Source organism: Dendrobates tinctorius, unplaced genomic scaffold (genome assembly GCF_039654945.1).
Source record: "Dendrobates tinctorius isolate UK_male_01 unplaced genomic scaffold, ASM3965494v1 ptg000332l, whole genome shotgun sequence".
In the NCBI taxonomy this organism is placed as follows: domain Eukaryota; kingdom Metazoa; phylum Chordata; class Amphibia; order Anura; family Dendrobatidae; genus Dendrobates; species Dendrobates tinctorius.
Window position 1 is genome coordinate 1,606,274 of NW_027361998.1, and position 26,702 is coordinate 1,632,975.

Sequence of the window (26,702 nt, forward strand, 5' to 3'; positions counted from 1 at the left end):
TTATCCTCTAATGGATCATGATCTGAACATTATCCCGAGTCATTTGCATCCACCATTTAGGAAAATCTGTGAAAAGTAACATTTACATAATAATTTGGAAATCCGTGTATGTGCCTACTGTCTGAATTCATGGAGCAGTTGCTTTTCATAGGAGCTGCGTACACAAAACGATAGCTTTATAACCATTCAGTGAAACTATAGAGTCCGAATGTCACACCCAGAATATAGCCCATGTAAATAAGATTAATTTTAACAATTTTGTGTTCCACTTTTTTTTTTTGTCCGCCTTAACGACACATTTAGTCTATCGCTATGTCGTGTGCAGCGATGGCAGGAAGGTTAGATTTCTAACACAAGCCTGTGTAGTGCAGAGAGAGGCAGTCACTTGTATCGCAGGTAGAACTTGCGACCACATCTGTACTTTGTATTTACATGGTGGTTACAAAAAACAAGGCTATAACCTGAACGTACACAACATACAGAATAAGCCACAAAGAAGAGAAATCGAGGCGTAAATCAATATAGATCGGAGTAGATAATAGCAAGAGTGCAGTTTATTAAAAGCAAATACCAAAAAAAATGACAACAGATGTGAATCGAAAATAATGAACATCGTGTCACCTCTGCCGAGCCGTTAACAAGTGTCCGTCATACTGAAGAACAAAGCCTGGTGTCAGGAGGCTGCCTGTAAAGTCAGTCTACTACAGGAAATAGATTTTTACCGGTTGCATTTGCTTTGGTTTGGACTCGATCATGAAATCGTATTTTAAGAGATTGTTGTGTTAGAAACTTACTAAATTGAAATAGGAAAAAAATTTTTTTATTAATACCAGGTTCCTCCATGATCTGCAGCGCTCCTCACGTTACTCGTAGCCGGATATCTTTTTTTATTTTTTATATTTTTTTTTTTAGTTGCGGTTGTCAACCATGGCATCTTTACTCGTGTTAATTTCTAATTTTTACAGTAGTGACCCTGACAGCCCCTGTTAGGTACAGCCCTATGGCCTCAATTTCTTGGGCCAATCATCGACCCTCTAAGGGTGAGAAGAACAAACCGTTTCAGCTAAAAGACTTGGTAACAAGAAAAATTACAAAGTTTTGTGATGAAGATGATCCTTAGAGTCTGAAGCCAGATTTTGGTCTCCCTTGGAGATCCATTTGCCTCTGTCACAGGTCATCCTAAGACCATTACTCCCAACATCTTTACCTGCCCTAGTGAAGACCCCTTCCATCTCCCCCATTCCTTCTATACAATCTGACTTGGGGGAACTTCTGATGATATTTCAAGGAATAATCCAATGTAAGAACCGTTGACCTCAAATACCCATTGGCCACTTTCTTTGATGACTTCTTAGACATCTTACTCTCCTTCCTGTGCCTGCTCCCCTGAAGCCTTGACTATATTTCTTCTTCCTATAGACCCCCTTGTTACCATCAGGCAAGAGCTCAATGATTTGTACAGTATAAACCATGAGAATGTTTTCGAAAATCTCCCATGTAACGAGTAGGGTCCTCAAATAGTCTTAGTTGGATTGGGACATAAAGTGGTCATAAACATTAGCTGCACCCACCAATTTCAGCAAGACCAGTCAGCCATCTCAAGTGGTACCCTAACCTTCCTTGATCAGTCAAAATGGTTTTCAACACACCTGAACCTTTGTTCTCATCTTTGTTGGGATCGAGCACGGTACAGCCAATGTTGGTGTTTGTGCCCCCTACTCTCTCCGTCGGCAGATTGAAGTATGGTCAGAACTGTGGCCGGTGGCGACCCTTTTCGAATAGAAGTGTTGTCCATTAGAGATGTACTTAGACAAATGGAGGCCACTAGGTTGTGGAGGCAGGCCATTAAGACACTGCCCCTCATTCCATCCATGCCTTTCATCATTTCTGAAGAACACCTCAATTATTTTACAGGCTGAAGCTCCATATAGCGTTGAGAAAATGCTTTTTTTGTGAGGCCACAACTTCTACTCTAGTCCCATCCAGAGCTGCATTCATGAATCCGCCACCTACCACCTGGAATCTGTCAGCCCTGCAGTGACCGGCAATCCCTCTACATCTTAGCTGAGCTTACATGCAGATGATAAAGTGTTACATACAATAGAGGCTGTCCATTTACTCCTACAGGATCCCCCAGAAATAGGAAGCCTAATTTACAAGCAGGTTGGTTTTGTCCTCTTTTTATTAGGCAGTTTGTTGGTGTCGGGTAGCTCCAGAAAGTGACCCCTGTTATTCTCTGTGATATAACACTGCTTGTAGACTGTTGGCCCATCGCCTGGTCTGGTCTCACACCGTGCACCACTCTACTGAGAGTCAACAGTATGTAAGCATCATTCTAAATGCAGCATTGAATGTAACTAAGGAAGTGGCAGTATTTGGCCAAAAAAACAAGCTGATCTCATGCCCTAAATAAAGACCGGATCACGGTAAAGGCAACAGTCTACATTCCTGGCCAATAGTTTTGAGACTTAGATTATTTTGAAGAGTAATCAAAAGAACTGGAAAATCAATCCTTGACGTAAAAAATAACGATCGGCTTACTTAATTTCAATGATCGTCTCATTAGCAGAGGAGAAAGTGTTAACGAGGACAAGGCAGCTGCTATCACTCTCCTGCCGATTGAGTAATAAGAACAGACAGGCTGATTTAAAAGGGAGCTGTTGCTTGTCTTCTTTGTTAACCTTGGTTATCTCCAAGGAAACCTGGGCAGTCATTAATTTGCATCAAAAGAGCTTTACAGGCAAGGACATTGCTGCTTGTAAGATTTTCCCTAAATCAACCATCATCAAGATCTTCAAATGGAGAGATTCATTTGCAGTGAAGAAGGCTTCAGAGAGTCCAAGAAAATCCAGTAAGTGCCTCTCTTAAAGAGGATCCAGATGCAGGATCGGTTCTACGTGTATATTACGAGTTATTTACTCATGGTAAATGAGTACTATAAGTTACTCAACCCAAGAGTACAGGCCCCAACCACGGAGCTTTGAGCTGACGATCTGGCCAATTACTTCAAAGAAAAAATTGACCAGATCCGACAGGAAATTATCTCCCAATCCCCTCATACCATGCACTGTCCTCCCTCCCCCACTGCATCTAGCTCACGCTTTGATTTTGAACCACTCACAGAAGAAGTAGTAAGCAGGCTCCTTGCATCTTCTCGCCCAACCATTTGCACCAGTGACCCATTTCCGTCACATCTACTCCAGTCCCTTTCCCCTGCTGTCACCCCTCACCTAACTAAAATATTTAACCTCTCTCTTCTGGTATTTTTCCCTCCTCATTTAAGCATGCCATCATACATCCACTACTTAAAAAACCATCCCTCGACCAAAACTGTGCCGCTAACTATAGACCTGTCTCTAATCTTCCCTTCATCTCTAAACTCCTGGAACGCCTGGTCCACTCCCATCTTATCCGCTATCTCTCTGATAACTCTCTTCTCGACCCTCTCCAATCCGGTTTCCGCTCTTTACATTCTACTGAAACTGCCCTCACTAAAGTCTCTAATGATCTACTAACAGCTAAATCAAATGGTCATTACTCCATGCTAATTCTCTTGGATCTCTCTGCAGCATTCGACACTGTGGATCATCAGCTCCTCCTCACTATGCTCCGTTCCATTGGCCTCAAGGACACCGTTCTCTCCTGGTTCTCCTCCCATCTCTCTGACCGCTCCTTCACTGTATCTTTTGCTGGCTCCTCTGATCTTCCCCTTACTGTTGGGGTTCCTCAAGGATCGGTTCTAGGCCCCCTCCTCTTCTCCTTGTACACTGCCCCTATTGGTCAAACAATCAGTAGATTTGGTTTCCAGTACCATCTCTATGCTGATGACACCCAATTATACGCTTCTCCTGACAACACGCCGTTTCTAGAAAACACCAGCGACTGTCTAAACGCTGTGTCTAACATCATGTCCTCACTATATCTGAAACTGAACCTGTCAAAGACTGAACTCCTTGTGTTTCCTCCCGCTACTAATGTACCTATACCCGACATTGCCATTTCCGTGTGTGGTTCTACTATTACTCCCCAGCAACAGGCCCGCTGTCTTGGGGTCATACTTGACTCCGAGATTTCCTTTGTCCCCCACATCCGATCACTGGCTCGCTCTTGTTATCTGCACCTCAAAAAACATTTCTAGAATTCGACCTTTTCTTACTTTTGACTCTGCAAAAACTCTGTTTCTCTTATTCATTCTCGTCTCGACTATTGTAACTCTCTTCTAATCGGTCTCCCTCTTACCAAACTCTCCCCCCTCCAATCTGTCTTGAATGCTGCTGCCAGGATCATATTCCTCGCCAATCGTTACACCGATGCCTCTACCTTGAGCCAGTCATTACACTGGCTACCCATCCACTCCAGAATTCAGTATAAACTTATTACCCTCACCCACAAAGCTCTTCATGGCTCAGCACCACCCTACATCTCCCTTATTTCAGTATACCACCCTACCCGCGCCCTCCGTTCTGCTGATGACCTGAGGTTAGCATCCTCAATAATTATCCCACCTCCCACAGAACCTCCCACTCCCGTCTCCAAGACTTTACACGTGCTGCGCCAATTCTTTGGAATGCACTTCCCAGGTCAATACGATTAGTCCCCAATCCCCACAATTTTAAGCGTGTCCTGAAAACTCCTTTATTCAGACTGGCCTACCGCCTCAACACATTAACCTAATCTATCCCTGGGTGGCACAGCCAAAAGTTTTACCATAACCAGGTTCCCCGCATCATGTTCCCACATGCTTTATGCATCCATTAGCCCTCTGCATCTGTACTGTTACACACTTAACATTATGGCTGGTCCATACAATCAGGGCAACTGTTACCACCCACATTTCGTGTCTCCCTTTTTTCCTCATAGACTGTAAGCTTGCGAGCAGGGCCCTCATTCCTCTTGGTATCTGTTATGATCTATGTGATTATTGTTATGCTGTAATGTCTATTGTCTGTACAAATCCCCTCTGAAATGTAAAGTGCTGCGGAATATGTCGGCGCTATAGAAATAAAATGTATTATTATTTTTAATGGTTTCAACACTCCAATTAATTATTTTACTAAATATTGATATGGTTTAATATAGATATAGCCTTCAAACCTCCCTGAAGGTCAGATAATTGAAACTTGTTCAAATTTTCCAAACTGTTTTTTATTATCTTAACACTTCTAAACAAAGGGACCTTTGATATCCAAAGATGGGAGTTATTTTATTGAAGATTTCCCAGGAGATGTTTATCCTCAGAGGCAGTTTCGGTGTCCAGTCCGCATACCTTGTTGACATCAAAGAAGTTTATACACATAAAAGAACACTCAGACATAGAAGGAGGGTGACACGCACAGAGAGCAGAGGGGAGAAGTGACATACGGAGATGAGCGAGAGAAATGGACACACAGATGAATTTTTCTACCTGAATAATGTAATGTATGCTCGGTCATATGTATTGTTTAAACTGTTTATTATTTAATCTTATCATTTATTAAGTAAATCAATTTAAGTAAATTCAATTCTTGTGTGAGCATTTTCTTATTCATTGCAATCCTTTGAATCCGTTACAAAACATTGGTGTCAGAAGTGGGATTATTTTGAGTAAAAATGTTTGCAAAATTGAATAAGTTTGTCAAGAATAGGAAAGCAGTTGAGAGCAGCAGTGTCAGACCCTTGCCTGAATGGTCCTCAATGGCACAGAAATGTAATAATATATGGAGGGACAGCGCTTCTCAAATCCCCAGGATGTGGCTGCCAAATTTGATCTCTCAAGGTATGATGCAAAGGAGCAAAAAGCAGCAGCCGTTGGATGGGTCTGTGTCCAGTCACTTCAAAGCTTACAGGAGGAGATTGATAACTTGCGTTTGGAGCTGTATACAGCTATAGAGCAAAGGATTAGCTTGCAATCAGCCTTGAGAGACCAAATGAAACAGCATGACAATATGCAAAGGAATTTTGAAGCTTATGTAGTGAAAAATGTGAATAAGAATAGGCGCAGGAGGAGACAGAGGCCAGTGTCAGATATTCATACTGCACAGATTAGAACCATGATTGCACGTGAGAAATGGTCAGACCTGCTAGAATGGGATGGTGCTGACGGATGAGGTAGAAAGGCAGGCCAGAGAGAAGTCCCACAGCATAGTGGAGATAGGATGGATGCAGGGAATGCAGCTGTTGGAGCACAAGCCGCCATGACAGAGGAAAATAGGGGGCATACAGCAGCAGAATTAGCTACCAGGTACAGGCAGCAAGCAGGAGAACATTTGTTAGCATGGATTCTCAGATTATGGGATCTTGGGTCAGATACTATATTTTTGAATAATCTAGAGGCATTGGGAGTATTTGTATTGATCCTATGGTACATCTAAAAATGAGACGTGCAAGGAGCAGAGACTTTCTCTTTGCTGCATTTGGTGAGGGAATCCATGGCACAAGTGTATGACTCTCCTATGGAATTAGTACCACAAACACGATGGGAGTCTCCTGCAGATGGAGTTCAGAGATTGAGAGAAATCGCAGGTATAGGTGGCATAACTCGCGATCATTTGCCAGATCTGAATGATCACTTTGCTGTTGTTGAGGATTGGAAGGGACCAGATGCTGGAATATTGACAGTAATGATGAAGAATAAGTTTGTAGAAGGTGCCCCAGCGTCATACAAAGCCCCATTATTCACTATGTTCAGTGCACTTATGGGAAATTCTACTACTGTCCCCACAGCATGCAATCTAATCTCCCAGCTATCTGCTCTAGAGAGAGCAAAAGTGTCAAACAACAGTACAGTAGAGAGAGTAGATCAAGAAAGGAGAAAAGAAGATGATGCCTAAATTAGAGCAGGACGGAGTTGTTTTTTGACCTGATAGCTAGTGGGGTTCCATTCCAGGAGATAGATGGGATCTCTACAAGTGACCTGTTGAGGAGATGGCAAGATCTGAGAAGTAAATTGCAACTCACCTGGCCCAGGAGGGTGGTGACAAATGAGATAGGGGGTTGGAAAGATAGAGGTGGGACACCTGATGGAGGCTTACACAGCCCCCACTGTAACCGCCCCTTACTCTCCTCCAATACCATGGCATACTACACCCCCTGCCATGATTCCCTCATGGACTAATTTTATTGACAGATTTTAGATAAAAGTTGTGGAACATCCTTGAGAATTGTTTGAATAGTTTATTCGATTTTTTTGATGTCTAAAGTTGTTTGTTTTCAATCTAGAGTTATTAAGAAGAGAAATATTCCTGTGAGCATACTGTGACGTATGCGCTGGCTGATATATGAAGAGAAATACTCCTGTGAGCATACTGTGACGTATGCGCTGGCTGATATATGAAGAGAAATACTCCTGTGAGCATACTGTGACGTATGCGCTGGCTGATATATGAAGAGAAATACTCCTGTGAGCATACTGTGACGTATGCGCTGGCTGATATATGAAGAGAAATACTCCTGTGAGCACACTGTGACGTATGCGCTGGCTGTTATATGATGGATTGGGTTTGGTCTTGGTGATCCACAAATGTGCATTCCTCACCTGAGGGTTTGTAATAGACCTTGATGTTTTAAAAGGCGAAAGACCACAGCAGATATAAGATGATCGTGTATGTGGGAGAAACATACAAGGAAAAGAGGGAGTGACAGTACAGACAATGAATTTAAGACTTAACTAAAGTTAGATGACTGATGATATACTGGGGGTTGACTAAAGAAATAGATGACTTATTTGTACTACATGTTCTTTTGTGTCACTGTATGGTCTTTGTGTATTTGTCATGGATAGCCCTTGTTAGATTAGTTCTCCGCCAAAGAAAAAATCCATGTGGTATTTTTATTTTTTATGAGCTCATTCTTTCAATTTTGTTTGTACTCTGTTTAGCATTTTTGATTTTAAAAGGAACTTTTTTTTTCTTCTCTTTTCAGTCCACTAAATGTTGGATTGGGGGTTGGGGGTATAATTAACCTTTTGTTTGCAGGAGTGAAAGAAGAAACTCTTGGCCATTTAATTAACATGTAAATACAGTGCACAGTAAATGCCGTAGTTCATTTCTGCATTACTGAAACAGGAGACCATCTAACTAAATTTAGATGATATTTTAGTGACTTATTTTTGAGTGTCACATTTGTATTTTTTGTTTGCTCCCGTACATATTGGGTTTTGAAGAACGTATATGTTAAAGAAATGATTTCAGTGAATGTTTGTTAATGATGGTGTGATAGGCTATGTGGGTATCATTTTGTGTATATTTCTATTTCACTGATTTTCAAAGTGTTTTTCTTGTTGCCTTGTATATCTGCAGCCTGACTGTATCTATGTCTCTTGATGACCCCCTGTAGTGTCTTAATCCCCCAGGCACCTTTGTCAGGTTTGGGAGGCTGGAAAACCACCCCAACCCGTCTGACTACTCCTGGACATAGGGAAGGGGGCTGGAAAGGACAGGAGGGGGGACGTCAGTTCCTGTGTGGAGAGCATCGTGTGAACACAGCACATCAGAGAGAAAGGGAAGCGTATGGACTTTTTATCCTCTGGCTGCTGGATTATTGGACTCTCATCTCGTTGGACATTCATCCTGTTACTGAACTGCATTCGTGTTCTGGACTATTGTATCCTCAGTGTGGTGGGTTGTTTATGGACCTTTTAATTTTGCCTATAATAAAGGTCTTGGGATTGTTCACACTTCCCTCGCTCTGTTGATTGTGTGGTATCGGAGAAGGACCCAGTGACAGCCGGTCTTTTGTTCTTGGTATAGCATTGCACCTACATCTGAATACAGTATCAGCCTGCAATACAAATGTGTGGTTACCCAAAGTGTGTTTGTCTATAGGTAAATGAGAATCTCTCCTGCTTACTGAATGAATGCATTAGGTGAAGCCAGGGACAGTGTGTGTGTGTGTGTTGATGTAATGTGTATGTTATGATGTAAAAATAATAATTTGCTAGAATTGGGTTAATAATAGCATATTGGTTTGGGTTCTGTTTTCCCTAAAAAAAAATTTGGAAACATGTAATTGTACTGATTCTGATTAGTAGTAACATTATTTTGTGATCTCAATTAACATGATTGTATTGATAATCATGATCATTGTTATTATGCCAATGTGATTGACATGAATTTGATGTGTTTGATAAGTGGTGTCTGATATTTTGACATTATGATTTATTTCAGTGTATAAGTCCATACATATATGATATATTTTATTTACTAGAAGGTTGTTCTGGGCACAGTTAATTAGGACCATCAAACCTACAGTAATTTTGTTTTATTCATTTGATCAACGGGTGGAAAAAATACAAGCCACCAGGACTGGACGGAGTTATCTTGGAAAAGTTAATCTATCTTGGACTGTGAATATATCATGGACTGAGTTATTTGGGACTGTTGCGTTGGACTGTGTTAGCTCTGCCAAGACTTTGGAACTTTTTTCAAGTATGATTTTGAATTTCACTTTTAGCCCACAGTGCAGGCTGTGTCTTGTACATGGACTGAAGATGTCCAATTGAGTGCTGAGACTGAGCCCAGATGCTGCTAAACCGTCACCGGGGTGAATCCTCATAACTGTCAGCTGATAAGTGAGAGGAGAACTGACCCTAGAAGCTTCTGCCTGAAACCAAATGGCGTATAAAGTGAGGCCCTGAAGAGCTGCAGCAATAGAAGATGAAAGGACTCTTATGCTCAGTCATTGGACACCTGCACCGAGGGTTTAATGTCATGAAGGGCAGGGACAGATTGCTCTTTAGAGTCTGTTCTTTTGTTAACCAGGGAAAGTAGTGAAGTCACCCTGTGGCATTTAGGCCAGGTGATGAGGGCATAATACTCCCCATGCTTCCCTGTAACAGAGAACCCATTTAGATTTGTGTTCTAAGAAGATCCGAAGAAAGACTATTTCTAACAAAGACATTTGAAATTTCAGTACCTGTTGGTCCAATGTTTGTTTTTTCCCTTTTAAGCCCAGGATGTTTTTTTTTTACCAAAGTGGTTTTCTATTGGTAGCAAATAAATATATATATGAACAATGCAATGAATGATAGATGGTATAGTTTAGTGGCAGATTAATTAAAGTGATTGAAAACCAGGGGTGGAATGTATAGTACGAGTTATTTTTAATGGTTTCAACATTCCAATTAATTATTTTACTAAATATTGATATGGTTTTATAGATAAATATCCTTCTAACCTCCCTGAAGGTCAGATAATAAAACCAGTTTGGACAAGTTTCAATTATCTTAACACTTATCTTCTAAAGAAAAGGACCTTTGACATCCAAAGTTGGGATGTATGCTCATTCATATGTATTGTTTAAACTGTTTATTATTTAATCTTATCATTTATTAAGTAAATCAATTTAAGTAAATCTAGTTCTTGTGTGAGCATTTTCTTATTCATTACAATCCTTGAAACCCTTACAAAACACTACACCAGTGCAGAGCTTGCTCAGGAATGGCAGCAGGCAAGTGTCAGTGCACCTGCAGGCACAGTGAGGCGAAGTCTTTTTGAGGTTACCTGGTGCCAATAAGGGCAGTAAAGATTAGAAGCCTCTTCTCTCCAAAAAAAATCATCAGGGACAGTGACATTCTGCAGGAAGATATTTTCTATGACTGGGCCCCTTTATACTGTTTTGGGACATTTAGAAGAATGAATGCCCAGAGAAGAGAAGGTGACATTGACATGAGCCCGGTGTCATCCAACAGTAAAGCCTCTTGAGACCATTCATGTGTTTAGGCTTCTCATCCATGGAGCGGGATCACACCACAATTTTGCCTACGCACACAACCAAAACTCCAATGTGCAGACCATGTCACAAGGCAAAATTATGAACGAAGTGGCTTGGTGAATAAAATGTTGACATTTTGGATTCAGGGAACTCCCCAGATATCAATCCCATTGAGAACCTATGGTCACTCCTCAAAAGCGACAAACAAAACTCCAGAGACTGTGATAATCTCTGAGCTCTGATGAGACGAGAACGGGCGGTCATCAGTCAGGATCTGGCTCAGAAGACTATATTCAGCTGCCAGGGCGAAGGACAGAAGTCTGGTGAAATAAGGGGCAGCGCTGGGAATATTGAATCTGTACAGAAACTCATGTATTTGTCAATAAAAGTGTAAAAAGTTCTGAAGTATAAAAGTAACCAAAACATCCGACTAAAGGAGCAAAAAACACAAGCTTTATAATGTGAAAACCAAAATTTGTGACAGTCTCAAAACTTTTGTCCATGACTGTATTGATCACTAGGAGGCAGTCAACAAAAAACTATATAATCCAACTGTTGACCACTATGGGTAGATCCCATACAGCTGTATAGTGGTACTGTTTACCAATAGGGGGCGGAGTGTAAACCGCCAGATGATGCTTTTATGACCACTAGAGGGCAGTCTACTTACAGCTGTATAATTCACTCATATTGCACCTATATACATCCTTATATTGCTCCTATGGACCACTAATGGCAGTCTACATACAGCCACATAATGCTCTTATCGACCACCAGGTCGCAGTGGACATTCGGCAGCATAACATACCTATTGATTACTAGGGGACAGTCTACATATGGCCGTGGAAAGAATCTGCGCAGGACTCCTCTTCAGAGAGAACCATGGAAAGGGGTTCATTGCCAAGGTGGTACCTAACCCCGATGCTGAGGTGGTCCCTAACCCCGATGCCGAGGTGGTCCCTAACCCAGTTCTCCACTCACAAACCTTTCCTTTGGGTAATTATGAATGAAAATGGACAATTATCAAACGATTCCCTGCACTGGTAATATAAATAAATAAATTACTGATAATTCTATTGCATTCATATCGCCCCCTCGGCTTCCTCCGCCCCAGCTGAATCCTCACCATCCCAGAGGGCCATAGACGTAACGATTTACCTTAAAATAAAAGACAAAAGACCCAACATTAATCAATGTACTTGATCAAGTACTCACAGTGAATTAACGCTTTCTTGCCCTTCAAGACAAAGGATATTTAAGAAAAAAAAGAAAAATTCCAAAAAATTTTGGATCGAAAAGGAGAATAGTGAAGGATGCTCGTCCCGGGACGTCATCTCCATGGCCAAGAATACGACTCAATGGAACAGATCGGAGAACATGACTTCAGTCCTAGCTCTGCCCCTTCATACGGCTCCATCATACAGCGCTTCGTCAGGACTTCTATATATATATATAATATATTTATAATTCGTAAAAATATAAATTTGAAAAAAAAACCACGTGAATTAAATCTCTGTCCATAGACGGCCTACGTCCATATCCCTCTATATATTTTTCTTCTCTTATTTTCCTCTGAGTCTATGCTTCCCCTTCCTGGTAATAAAATGTAACTTTTTTTTTTTTTGGAAGCTGCGGGGTTTTTTTCATATAAAAGTATATTATTTTTATTTATCTTCTTGTATGTGTGTTTGTTTTTGGTAAGAAAAATAGAAATCACAGAGGTTCTCGAAGAAGTCAGCTCTGTCCTAAGCAGTGACACGTCATCGATAAATCACCGGTGAAACAGTCTCTTTTTTTTTTCCCCCTCCCTCGAGTACCTGGGAAATGATTGAAGCGAGAGATAAGTGGAGAATAAGCAGCAGTGATCGGGGGTGCAGGCCGTATCTGGAAAGGGAATACCAGCCGACAATTAAAAATATAAGTGTTTTCGATCTTAATTTGTTTTCGTCATGTGTTATGTATATAGTTTTGTTTTTTTTTTACTCCAAATATAATGAAATATATTGCACTCTCGTCGTAGCATTCCCACTAACTACATGGGCGAGGTTATTGTTATTATCACAGAAAACTAGCAGTAAATTAACCATCCCGTCGCCCCAATAGAAAGTCCAACGCGTTGTTGAGAATTTTTTTTTTTGACCTTATGTGCTCATCTTCTACGTTTCGGGGAACAAGTTTACATTAAAACTTGAATATTGTGTCGTCAAGCATCCAATTTGCATTCTCTATGATATCAAAATGTCAACACAGGCCCTTTTGGCTGCCAGCCTCCTCCACCTTTGGATCTTTGTCAAAAAACGCTGTCTCATTTTGGAGTCTCTTCACGAACCTGTGCAGTCAAAAGGATGTTGAGCAAAAAAGTCGTAAAAAGGCAACTCCAGAAATAAAGAAACTTGTATTTATAGGTGTATATGTCATCTATGATTTCCATTTAGATCTATTCCTCTGGCGTGTGGGCGATGTAAGGCTTCCTTGTCGAAGACATCAGTCTGGATGGACTTCATGTTTCTGGCATTTCTGCTGGACGGTTGGTCTACAGATCAAGAGTTTTCCACCACTTGGTGGGGCAGAGTGACTGAGGAGCCGTTGATGAAGGAACCTTGTTTGTCCCGTCCTTTCATGAAGAAAGTGAGAAGTTCACCTTTCCCTTTGACGTAGATGGGTCCTCTCCTGACAAAGCGGAAGCCGTACTCCTTCAAGATGTCATGGGTGTCTTCTACAACCTACAAGAGTGAACAAGAAGATGAATCGCTCTCTGCACCATTTTGTACTGGGTCTTCTCATTTACTTACTGGAACCAACGTATAACCAAGCTCCAGAAAAAACACTTGTTATTGGGTGAGGAAAGAAAGACGGACACTGAAATTAAGAACACCGTAACGTCAACAACTTTGCGGTAACCCACTATAGCCAACTCAACTAATTCTTTTTTGCTCTTTCATTTTTTTTTTTCCTCCACTTCACCTGGGAGTAGATGTTCTGTCCAGCCATATAATTGCTGTCTAGAAGGTCTAGTCATTTTTTATGTCTTCGATTATTACAGACATTGTATTTTTGTGTGTAATAATCCTTCATATATTTCATACTGTACGGTAACAGCGCCACCTGATGGCCGTTTAATGCATAGATTCTAGTTTAATTTGCAATGTATTGTGGGATTGTTCCTGTTACATCATAGTCTTGTTTATGACACTGTGAGGGGAACAGCAGCCTTTATTCCTCCACGTGTCTTAGGAGAAACTACACCATTCGTGTTCTTCATGCTTCTTAAACAGCCTGCTCTAAGCATAGTTGGTAAGCACTCTCTAGGTGTTATAATCCTGTGTTTATAACGTTTGTTGTATTAAATAGGTAATCATCAGCTATGTATTACCTCACGGTACCTATGTATTACCTCACGGAACCTATGTATTACCTCACGGAACCTATGTATTACCTCACGGAACCTATGTATTACCTCACGGAACCTATGTATTGCAGACTATCTGTATTTTATGCTCTGTGCAGTTATATATTCTGAAATGCTCCTGTTATTGCATCCTATAGTTTCACCCTTTCCTGTCACATCTGCAATCAATAAAAGGTTACAATTTTACAGCCTCTTTTCTTAAAGAAGACAGGGGGTTTAGCTACATGTCTCATTGCACACCCTGCTAACGTGTATGAGGACAGTATAGTGAAACAACTGCTGAGAACAAGCTCAGAAGATCTGACGTTACAGAGCCCGCCATTATCCAAGCATACGGTTATTGCATACGGATATTGCAGCAACCTCCTAACGGTCGGACCATACAGAGCCTGCCATTATCCACGCAGAGCCGACAAAGGGATATCACAGCGGTCGCCTAACGTTGAATCATGTCTCAAGGACGAGCATCCTCTTTCAAGACGAGATCACGAGTTGGTTCCTCCAAGACATCCGTCAGCAATGCCGTCGCTATTGCCTGCGCAAAAGCTGAAGCGGCAAAAGAAGCCAGGGGAAGAGTCTTGAGGAGATCATTTGCATATTCCCAGTGCCTTCTGGGATAAGTGAAGAGTCTCCGCGAGCTCAACGATCACTGGGTTTTGGCCGTTGCAGCTGAAAAGAGGAAATCGGAAAAACGGAATTTTGGCTCATCTTTCATCGTTTTTAAGAAATCTCAAGATGGAAGAGGCCAGGAGCCATTTGGTGAGCTGCATTTCTTGCTACATGTTCACAGATTTACCAGTGGAAAAGCCAAACTTCACATGCCACAAATGCAAGCTTGTGTCCCTGTTGGAGGAAAAGTTGCAAAATCTCGAAGAGAGGTTAGCTACGTTGAAGATCATTAAGGAAGGTGAAGAGTTCTTGGACAGAGCAGAATTATCTCGTCATGTTACAGAAAGAGAAGAAATTCGAAGTGCACCTGAATAAACAGAGGAATGGAGACATGTGACCCAGAGAAGCAGGAGGATCAGGAGGCAGTCAGCACCCATACTGCTCAGAAACCAGTACCAGGCTCTCAGGCAGGAGAACGATGAAGAAATACATCAGGATAAGACTTTGCCAACAAACAGCAACCTTGTACGCCTTCAGAGTCCTCCTGGATGGAGAAAGAAAAATGTTGTGAAGAAGAAACGGAGAGTGGTGGTCATGGGGGATTCCCTGTTGAGAGGAACAGAGGCCGCTATCTGCAGACCGGATATAACTACAAGAGAAATGTGCTGTCTTCCAGGTGCAAAAATTAAAGATGTGTCTGACAGGATATCCGGACTCTTCAGACCTACAGATGACTACCCATTCCTGCTACTACATGTGGGGACAAATGACACTGCAAGAAACGACCTGGAAACCATCTGCAGAGACTTTGAAGACTTAGGCAAGAAAGTGAAAGAACTGGGAGCGCAGGTGTTCTTCTCTTCCATCCTCCCAGTGGATGGCCATGGAACAAGGAGGTGGAATAAGATTCTGCAGGTGAACAACTGGCTACGTCGATGGTGCCATCAGCAACGATTTGGATTTCTGGATCACGGAGTGAACTACTTATACGATGGACTACTTGCTAGAGATGGGGTGCACCTTACGAAGACTGGAAAGCATGTATTTGGAAGTCGCCTTGCTACACTTGTAAGGAGAGCTTTAAACTAGAACAACATGGGAAGGGAAGCAAAAGACCAGAAAAAGCCAAACACCTGACAAATGCTATTGAGAACTCTGCTATTAGAAGTGGAAAGGAAGAACAAACACGAAAGAATCTAATTAAGAAAAATATTGGAGAAAGAGAAACCAATCACAAACTAAAATGTTTCTATACTAATGCACAAAGCATGGGCAACAAACAAGGAGAATTGGAACTACTAACACAGGAAAAGAAATATGATGTCATTGGAATCACTGAAACTTGGTGGGACAATACACATGATTGGAATACAAGACTAGAAGGATACAACTTATTTACAAGAAACAGACTTGATAAACGAGGAGGAGGTGTCGCATTGTATGTTAGAAACGCGTATATCTGCACAGAGATCCAAGCTTCAGAGACTGGGAGTTCTGTGGAAACTGTTTGGGTAAGAATACAAGGACAGAACAATGGAAAGGACACCATTGTAGGCATTTACTACAGGCCGCCTGTGCAAGCTGAAGATATGGATGAACTCTTTATGCATCAAATGGCCAAGTTCTCCAAAAAAAAATATGACATAGTTGTCATGGGAGATTTCAACTATCCAGACATTTGTTGGGAATCTCTCTCAGGCAAAACTAACAGGTCAAGGAAATTCTTATCCTCTCTTGCTGACAACTTTATCTTCCAAAAGGTAAGGGAGAAAACAAGGGGAACTGCTACCTTGGATCTAATCCTTATAAACAGGGAGGAAATGGTTGAGGAGGTAAAAGTGGCTGGGACCCTAGGAGGTAGCGACCATGCTATTTTAGAATTTTGGATAACTAGAGGCGGAAGACCTGTGAAGACTCAGACGTCAAGGTTAGATTTCAGAAAGGCAGATTTTAAGGGATTCAGAAAGAGAATTGGAGGGATCCAATGGCTGGATATCCTTAAAGACAAAAATGTCCAGGAAGGATGGGAAATCTTGAAAAATGAAATTCTCAAAGCACAGTTGTTAACAATTCCGAAAAGAGGGAAGAATAGGAAGCATTTAAGGAAACCAGGATGGATGAACACAGAACTTAAGCACATGCTAAAAAGGAAGAAAAAAATGTTTATAAAATGGAAAGAGGGAGGCATATCTAAAGAAGAATATAATGCTGTCTGCAGAACATGCAGGGCACAAATCAGATTAGCTAAAGCTGAAAATGAATTGAGGCTTGCAAGAGATGTCAAAAGCAATAATAAAGGATTTTGGGGATATGTCAAAAGTAAAAGAAAAGTCAAAGATGCTATAGGATTTTTACAGGATGAAAATGATGAAATGGTAAGACAGGATGTTGAGAAGGCTGAACTTTTAAATTCCTATTTTGCATCTGTTTTCTCTCAGAAAGGAAATGTAACATCAACTGTTATTCACTGTCCTATTAAGGGAATAGAAGAATCCAGGATATCTATAAATAGAAAGATAGTGAGGAAACACTTAGCTAACCTAAATGAATTCAAGTCTCCAGGTCCAGATGAATTACACCCCAGAGTACTGAAGGAGATAGCAGAAGAAATTTTTGAACCCCTCTCCATAATCTTTGAAAATTCTTGGAGAACAGGAGAAGTGCCAGAAGACTGGAGAAGAGCAAATGTTGTTCCTATCTTCAAAAAGGGGAAGAAGGTGGACCCAGGCAACTATAGGCCGGTGAGTCTGACTTCTATACCAGGAAAGATTTTTGAACAAATTATTAAACAACATGTATGTCAGTACCTGGATAAGAATGAAGTGATTAAACAGAGTCAGCATGGGTTTGTAACTAATAAGTCATGTCAGACTAACTTAATTTCCTTCTATGACGGTATCACTGATTGGGTGGATCAAGGAAATGCTGTAGATAAAGTATATCTTGACTTCAGCAAAGCATTTGACAAAGTATCTCATACAATCCTTATTGAAAAAATGACTAAGTATGGAATGGACAAGGCAACTGTTAGGTGGATTCATAACTGGCTTAGTGATCGGACCCAAAGAGTGGTCGTAAATGGCTGCACATCCAGTTGGAAGAATGTCTCAAGTGGGGTACCACAGGGCTCTGTCCTGGGCCCTGTATTGTTCAACATCTTTATCAACGATTTAGATGAAGGAATTGAGGTTAAACTGATTAAATTTGCTGATGACACAAAGCTAGGAGGGATAGCAAATACTAGAGAAGAGAGAGAGGATTCAAAAAGATTTAAATAAACTGGAGAAGTCGGCAGCAACTAACAGAATGGTTTTTAACAGGGAGAAATGCAAAGTACTACATCTGGGCAATAAAAATGAAAAAAGCATATATAGAATGGGAGGAATAGGGCTAAGTGACAGCACATGTGAAAAAGACTTGGGTATACTAATAGATCACAGACTGAATATGAGTCAACAGTGTGATGCAGCAGCAAAAAAGGCAAATGCAATTCTAGGATGTATTAACAGAAGCATACAGTCTAGATCACGTGAAGTCATTATTTCCCTCTACTCCTCTTTGGTCAGACCTCATCTGGAATATTGTGTCCAGTTTTGGGCACCACATTTTAAAAAAGACATCAACAAACTGGAGCAAGTTCAGAAAAGAGTGACCAGAATGGTGACCGGTCTGCAAACCCTGTCTTATGAGGAAAGGTTGCAGGATTTGGGATTGTTTAGTTTGCAAAAGAGAAGACTGAGAGGAGACTTAATAGCTGTCTACAAATATCTAAAGGGCTGTCACATTGTAGAAGGATCAACTTTATTCTCATTTGCACAAGGAAAGACTAGAAGCAATGGGATGAAAATGAATGGGAGGAGACAGATTAGATATTAGAAAAAACTTTTTGACAGTTAGAGTGATCAATGAGTGGAACAGGCTGCCACGAGAAGTGGTGAGTTCTCCTTCAATGTAAGTCTTCAAACATAGGCTGGACAGACATCTGACTGGGATGATTTAGCGAATCCTGCTTTGAGCAGGGGGTTGGACCAGATGGCCCAGGAGGTCCCTTCCAACTCTACGATTCTATGATTCTAAGCACCTTTGCTGAGCAAGAGATAGAATTGAAATTACAACAAGCATGCCTGGATGCAGAAAAAGCACGCCAACAAGCATGCCTGGATGAAGAGAAAGCACGCTTTGAAGCAACATTACAGAAAATTGCTACTGAAAAAGAAACAGTAGCTGCCATAGCAGAAGCCTTAGAAGCTGCCGTATATTCTGACGACGAACGCAGCAGTGTGCTAGGCCTACAGCAAGTTACTCACGATCCATTGCAGAGTACGTCCATCAGCATTCCAAATCAAATGACGATCCAGACCCACAGGCGAAGACAGAGCATTTTGTCAACAAGTCAAGCCAACCAGATAATTCGGACCCCCAGAAAGCCAACTATCAGTCTCCTTACCAAAAGCAAGGAAATACACATTGGGATGATACTGACTACAATAATCTTTCTCCAGAACAGAAGATCTGGAATCTGTCCCAGCTTAAAGAGAATCCCTTCGCTTCAGAAAGGTACTACAGCAGTTGGACCAAACCAGAGACATCTAACAGGTATGATCGCACAACACACATGTACTCTAACAACACTCCATCAGCTGGCATCAGTGCCAATCAAGTCACGATGGACTTTGCCAAATTCCTTGCTCGACGTGAGTTGGTCACTAAGGGACTTGTAAAGTTCAGCGATCGCGCTGAAAACTACAGGGCTTGGCGAGCCTCCTTCAAAAATACCATAAGAGACATAGGTCTATCATGTAGTAAAGAAGTGGATCTCTTGGTAAAATGGCTAGGAAGTGAGTCAGCCGAACACGCAAAGAGAATCAGAGACATTAATGTAAATTATCCAGATGTCGGCCTTAAAAGAATTTGGAATAGACTTGATGAATGCTATGGCTCTGTAGAGGTTATAGAAAGTGCCTTGTTTAAAAGAATACAGGACTTTCCTAGAATAGCGAACAAGGATTATTCAAAGCTCAGAGAATTAACTGACTTGTTAATGGAGTTGTGTGTAGCAAAAGCAGATCTTGCGGGGTTGACATATCTCGACACTGCTAGAGGTGTGAACCCCATAGTTCAAAAACTCCCATATAACCTGCAAGACAAATGGGTTACATATGGTTCTAGGTATAAACAGACTTACAATGTACCATTTCCTCCATTCAATGTGTTTGTAGATTTTGTCTCAGAACAAGCAAAAATTAGAAATGATCCTAGCTTTGATTTCATGCTGTCATGTGCCAATAACTCTGTTAGTAAACCTCGTAGAACAACTGTAGAGGTCCACAAAACTAACATTTCTTCCACAGGTTTAGTTCGCAAAAAGTTCAGCTCCGGTCATGGAGAAGACAAATCCAAAGACCCAAGCAGGCAGTGTCCCTTACACAAGAAGCCACATTCCTTACTTAAGTGCAGAGCTTTCAGAGAAAAGTCATTGGAAGAAAGGAAGGCCATCCTTAAGGAGAACCGCATCTGCTACAAATGCTGCTCTTCAACATCCCACTTCGCCAGGGACTGTGAGGTTAGTGCAAGGTGTACCGAATGTGACAGCACCGAACATAACTCAGTTCTACACCCTGGACCACCATAGGATGCTTTGCCCCAAGAGCATAGCTGGGAGCTGAAGGACTCAAATACTGACACTCCAGCCATTACTCGTAAGTGTACAGAAGTTTGTGGAAATCTCATAGGAGGCAAGTCCTGCTCTAAAATTTCCCTAGTGAGAGTTTACCCAGCAGACGAAAAGGACAAGGCCATCAAAGTATACGCGATTTTAGATGGTCAGAGTAACAGGTCATTAGCCAAGTCTGCCTTCTTTGATAGCTTTAACGTCAGAGGACCCAGTGCCCCCTACTCTTTGAAAACTTGTGCCTGTATAGTAGAGACAGCTGGTAGAAGAGCAACAGGCTACGTAGTCGAGTCTATAGATGGCCAAATGTGTCTGCCCTTACCAACCATATTGAAATGTAACCAGATTCCTGACAACAGGTCAGAGATACCAATGCCTGAAGTGGCATCGTATCATTCTCATCTGAAGCGTATACTTTAGAACGCCTGATTCCCAACCTCGACCCAGAGGCTCAAATAATCTTGCTCCTAGGGAGAGATATTCTACAAGTTCACAAGGTTAGAAAACAGATAAATGGCTCACACAATGCTCCATATGCTCAGAGACGCGACCTTGGGTGGGTCATTGTAGAAGAGGTCAGTTTAGGAGGTGCACACAAACCGACAGTGGTTAACAACATGTTTACCAGTACTCTCGAGAATGAACGTCCATCTCTCCTTCAACCATGTGAAAATCGCTACTTCGTAAAGGAGTTTCCACACAGCACTTCAGCACCAAGTATCTTAGCAAGTCGTGCCTATGATGATTGCATTCAGAATTGCGACGAAGATCACCTTGGGTGTACGGTCTTCCGCAAGATCAAAGAAGATAATCGTACAGCAATGTCATTTGAAGATAGACTGTTCCTAGAGATTATGCAGCAAGGAATGGTGCAGGACAAAACGAAGAGCTGGATTGCATCTCTACCCTTCAAGCCTCAAAGACAACGCTTGCCTAACAACAGAGAACAAGTTTACAAACACTTTGTCTCTCTCATGCACAGCTTCTGTAGTAGACCAAAGATGAAAGACCATTTCTTAACCTTCATGGAGAAGATATGTAAGAACAGTCATGCAGAGTTAGCACCTACACTTCAAGACTTTGAGGACCACTGGCATGGTAAACACGTCCACACAGCTCTACAGCTAGAGCAGTCAAAGAATATAATTATCTGAGCTGTACAACGGGAAAACTATGCCAAAGAAATCGACTGTTTAACCAATCAACGACCAATAACAAAAGAAACTCAGAGCAGCAAGAGAACTGCAACTCTCTTCCAACTTGGTTATGAATGACGTAGAAAAATACCTAAGTGTACAAGGGTGTACTTGGACATTCAACCCAACACATTCTTCACATATGGGAGGTGTATGGGAGAGAATGATATTTGTCGCAAGGAGAATCCTCGATTCAATCTTCTTACAGGAAGGATATGCAAGACTGACACACGAAAGCTTGACAACATTCATGGCCGAAGTGTCAGCCATTATAAACGCCAGACCGTTGACTCCAATTTCCAGTGATCCTGATGACCCAACTGTTCTCACCCCAGCCCTGCTGCTTACGCAGAAGACCAACCCTAATTGCTCTCCACCTGGAGAATTTAATGTTAAAAACCGTTACAGGAGTCGATGGAGACAAGTACAGAGTCTCTCCAATGCCTTTTGGGACAAGTGGAAAAAACAGTACCTGCCTACTCTGCAACAGAGGAGAAAGTGGCAAACCAGCAAGCCTAACCTCCAGCCTGGCGATATAGTACTAATGAAAGACTGTCAGTCTCGAAGAAATGAATGGCCATTAGGTCTCATTACCCAGACATTCCCAAGTAAGGATGGAATCGTACATAAGGTGAAAGTACAAATAGGAAAACAAGGCGAGACCAAATTGCTCCTCAGGCCAGTAGGGGAACTAGTTCTGCTGTTTTCGTCCAATAAACAATTGTGACATCGGCTGACGTCAAGCTGGGAGTGTTCTGTCCAGCCATATAATTGCTGTCTAGAAGGTCTAGTCATTTTTTATGTCTTCGATTATTACAGACATTGTATTTTTGTGTGAATTAATCCTTCATATATTTCATACTGTAAGGTAACAGCACCACCTGCTGGCCGTTTAATGCATAAATTCTAGTTTAATTTGCAATGTATTGTGGGATTGTTCCTGTTACATCATAGCCTTGTTTATGGCACTGTGAGGGGAACAGCAGCCTTTATTCCTCCACGTGTCTTAGGAGAAACTACACCATTCGTGTTCTTCATGCTTCTTAAACAGCCTGCTCTAAGCATAGTTGGTAAGCACTATCTAGGTGTTATAATCCTGTGTTTATAACGTTTGTTATATTAAATAGGTAATCATCAGCTATGTATTACCTCATGTTACCTATGTATTACCTCATGGTACCTATGTATTACTTCATGGAACCTATGTATTACCTCATGTTACCTATGTATTATCTCATGGTACCTATGTGTTACCTCACGTTACTGTGTATTGCAGACTTGTATTTTATGCTCTGTGCAGTTATATATTCTGAAATGCTCTTGTTATTGCATCCTATAGTTTCACCCTTTCCTGTCACATCTGCAATCAATAAAAGGTTACAATTTTACAGCCTCTTTTCTTAAAGACAGGGGGTTTAGCTACATGTCTCATTGCACACCCTGCTAACGTGTATGAGGACAGTATAGTAGAGATTAGAAAATAACTTTGGAATTAAATTCTACTAGAATGTTAAAAAAATCCACATTTGCCAAAATTGTATTTGCAAAATGTGCTATTTTCTTCTGTGCCATTTGTCACGGGGCCCTTCTCTGATATCAACAGAGCGAGGGAAGGGTGAACAATCCCAAGACCTTTATTACAGACAAAATTAGAAGGTCCATAAACAATCCACCACACTGAGGATACAATAGTCCAGAACAAGAATGTAGTCCAGTAACAGGATAAAATGTCCAGGGAGACGAGATTCCAAAACTAGCACCAGAGGATAAAAATGGGTCCTTCTCTCTGAAGTGCAGTCTTTACACGATCCACTCCAAACAGGAACTGACTTGCACAGCTCTTCTCCCCACCCCCTTCCTTGTGTCCAGGGGTAGTCAAACAGGTTGGGGCGGTTTCCAGGCCTCCCAGAGAACAAAAGAGCCTTGGGGATTAATGCACTACAGGGGGTCATCAAGAGATAGACACAGTCAGGCTGTAGACCCACAGGGCATCAAGAAAAACACTATGAAAACAAGTGAAATAGAAATAAAGACAAAATGACATCCACATAGCATATCACACCATCACAACCTCTCCCCCCCATAATAAGTGAGCACGCCATGAGGTCTACACAGACTTCTGGCCTGCTCACTTTAGTCCACATTGCTCAGTTATTTATAATTCCTTGTACAGTGGCAGGGGTAGGTTGTCCTGGGAAGCCTATGGTTCTTGCCGAGACAGACCATCGGCGTTCTGGTGTTGGCTTCCTGCTTGTATTGGATGGAGAAGCTGTAGGGTTTTAAGGACAAGCTCCACCGCAGCAATCTTCCATTATCCCCTGATACACGGTTCAGCCATGTGAGGGGGTTGTGGTCTGTAACAATTGTAAAGTCTCTGCCATACAAGTAGGGCTGCAATTTTTTTAGCGCCCATACGATGGCAAGGCACTCCTTTTCAATAGTGGCATAGGCAACTTCCCGATCCAGTAGTTTCCGACTGGCAAAAGCAACAGGATATTCTCCTGCGGCGTTCACTTGTCTAAGTACAGCCCCAATCCCAAAGGTGGATGCATCTGCGCGAGGAACCTGCGTTTATAATCCGGGGCAGCCAAGACAGGAGCAGTGACGAGGGCAGTCTTTAACGCTGAAAATGCATCCTCGCATGCAGGCGTCCACGTCACATTCCTAGGCATGTTCTTGCGGGGTCAGGTCGGTTAGGGGCTTGGCCAAGGTGCTGAAGTTAGAAGCAAATTTGCGATAGCATCCAGCAGTTCCTAAAAATGCAAGTACCTGCTTTTTAGTCTGGGGTCTACACCAGTTGCTAATGGCTTCTACCTTGGCAGGCTCAGGCCTTAGGGTCCCACCCCCTACTCTATGCCCGAGGTACTGCACCTCAGCCATCCCTATTTGGCACTTATCAGGGCGAATGGTCAGTCCTGCAGTAAGGATACAGTCTAGCACTATGCCCAAGTGTTTAAGATGTTCCTCCCAGGTTGTGCTAAAAATGGCAATGTCGTCTAAGTAAGCACAGGCAAAGTCCTGACATTGTTGTAACAGTCGATCCACCAGTCTCTGGAAAGTAGCGGGGGCAGTTTTCATCCCAAAGGGCATTCCCAGGAACTCAAAAAGCCCAAATGGAGTAATGAAGGCCGAGCGCTCCCGAGCGTCCTCCGTTAGGGGTATCTGCCAGTACCCCTTGCTCAAGTCTAACGTGGTCACAAATTGGGCACTGGCCAGACGATCCAATAGATCATCAATCCTGGGCATGGGATAAGCATCACTCTTGGTGGCATCATTTAATCATCTGTAATCAACGCAAAATCGTGTTGTACCATCCTTCTTGAGGACCAGGACGACGAGAGGCCCAAAAACTGTGAGATGGCTGAATAACTCCCAGTTGTTTCATCTCCTCCAGTTCGTTCTTTATCATGCCTTGAACAGCCTCTGGAAACCGGTAGGCAGCCTGCTGGATGGGGCGTTGCCCGGGGGTTTCCACATGGTGGCTGGTGAGAGTAGTCTTTCCCGGCTTTGAGGAGAAAGCAGCAGCCCTCGGCCTTAGTACGGCGACAATATCGTCCTTTTGTATATCCGATAAATGGGAGCCCAGGGGCACTTGTTCCAGTGATCCTCCCGCTTGGGCAACCTGGAGGAGATCGGGGAGATACTCGGCGGCGGCAGTATCACTAGGGGGTGGCAGAGATCGGTCGTGGTAGTCTTTCAGCATGTTAATGTGGACGGTTTTCTGTCGTCGACCGCTAGAGTCCAGGGCAATAACATAGTGTCATTAATTTTTCTTGACAACCTGATAAGGGCCTTCCCACACTGCTTGAAGCTTGTTGGCAGGGGAAGCAGTAATCATGAGCACTTGTCCTTCCATAAATTCCCGGTTCCTGGCATTACGGTCATACCAGGATTTTTGTCTGGACTGGGCCATTCGCTGATGCTCTTTAGCGAAGGTAGCTAGCTGGGCGAGACGGTCTCTGAGCTCTAGAACCGAGAGAACGATGGGCATTCCGGTATCTGAGATGTCTCCCTCCAAATGTATTTTCAGAAGAGTGAGAGGCCCACGGACCTTCTGGCTAAACAGTAGTTCGAAGGGAGAGAACCCTGTGGACTCTTGGGGAACCTCCCAATAGGCGAAGAGTAGATGTGGCAGGTACTTTTCCCAGTCTTTTTCAACGTCAACAAAAGCCCTAAGCATATTTTTTAGGGTTCCATTAAAGCGTTCACATAGTCCGTTGGTCTGCGGGTGGTATGGGGTGGTGCGAATGGCTCGAACACCACAGGTATGCCATAGGGACTGGACCAGATCTGACATGAACTGAATGCCTTGATCCGATATTTCACTAGGAAACCCTACCTGGGTAAAGATGGTAACAAGGGCCTCGGCTACCTTTACTGCTGTAATACTGGACAGGGCCACAGCTTCAGGATACCTAGTGGCATAGTCCACCACGGTCAGGATATATTTTTTCCCCGACCGGCTGGGGTGGGCCAGAGGACCTATGATGTCGACAGCTACACGTTGAAATGGTTCCTCAATTATGGGCAGGGATTGCAGGGGTACCTTATGTCGAGCTCCTGGATGCCGTATTCGCTGGCACACATCGCAGGTGCGGCAATAATGGGCTACCGACTGCGAGACGCCCGGCCAGTAAAAACTTAGGACTGAAAAGAGACTCACCCATTTTCTCCCTTGATGCCCAGCCAAGGGGATGTCATGGGCCAGTTGGAGTAGCTGTGCCCTGTACTTCTGAGGGACAATGAGTTGCCTGGTCATTGCGTCAGGGTTGCCCTGGTCACTGCCCTTTGTTACACGATAATACAGTCCATTTTCTTGAGTGAAGCCATCCCCATTATCTCCCATGTGCCCAGTTTCTGCCTTTCACCTAAGGGCTGCTAAGCTAGTGTCACCCTCTATTTCTCTCCTAAACTCCTCTCTGTCCAAGACTCTCCCAATGTAGTAGCAGCGAATGTATTGCTTACCACCTATGATGCGGTTCTTGGTGGTTGCTCCCCAGTGAGGTCCGGATGATGTAGTGCTTGAAGGGCCTGTAGTCGGGTGACTGCTCCCACAAATTGGCACTGTAACTCCCCAATGTCGTTACCAAGGAGGATATCTGCAGGAAGTCCTCCCATAACTCCAATC

At 42.6% G+C, this 26,702-nt stretch overlaps 1 protein-coding gene across 1 annotated transcript in view; it reads right to left on the minus strand.

The window, feature by feature from the left end:
• Positions 1–532: 532 nt before the first annotated feature.
• ADCY3 (adenylate cyclase 3) overlaps positions 533–26,702 on the minus strand; it is a 288,173-nt gene continuing 262,003 nt past the window's right edge. The window contains exon 20 of the mRNA XM_073561916.1: positions 533–13,412. Coding sequence (XP_073418017.1) covers positions 13,230–13,412 — 183 coding nt within the window. The 3' untranslated portion in view covers positions 533–13,229. The remainder of the gene's footprint in view (positions 13,413–26,702) is intronic.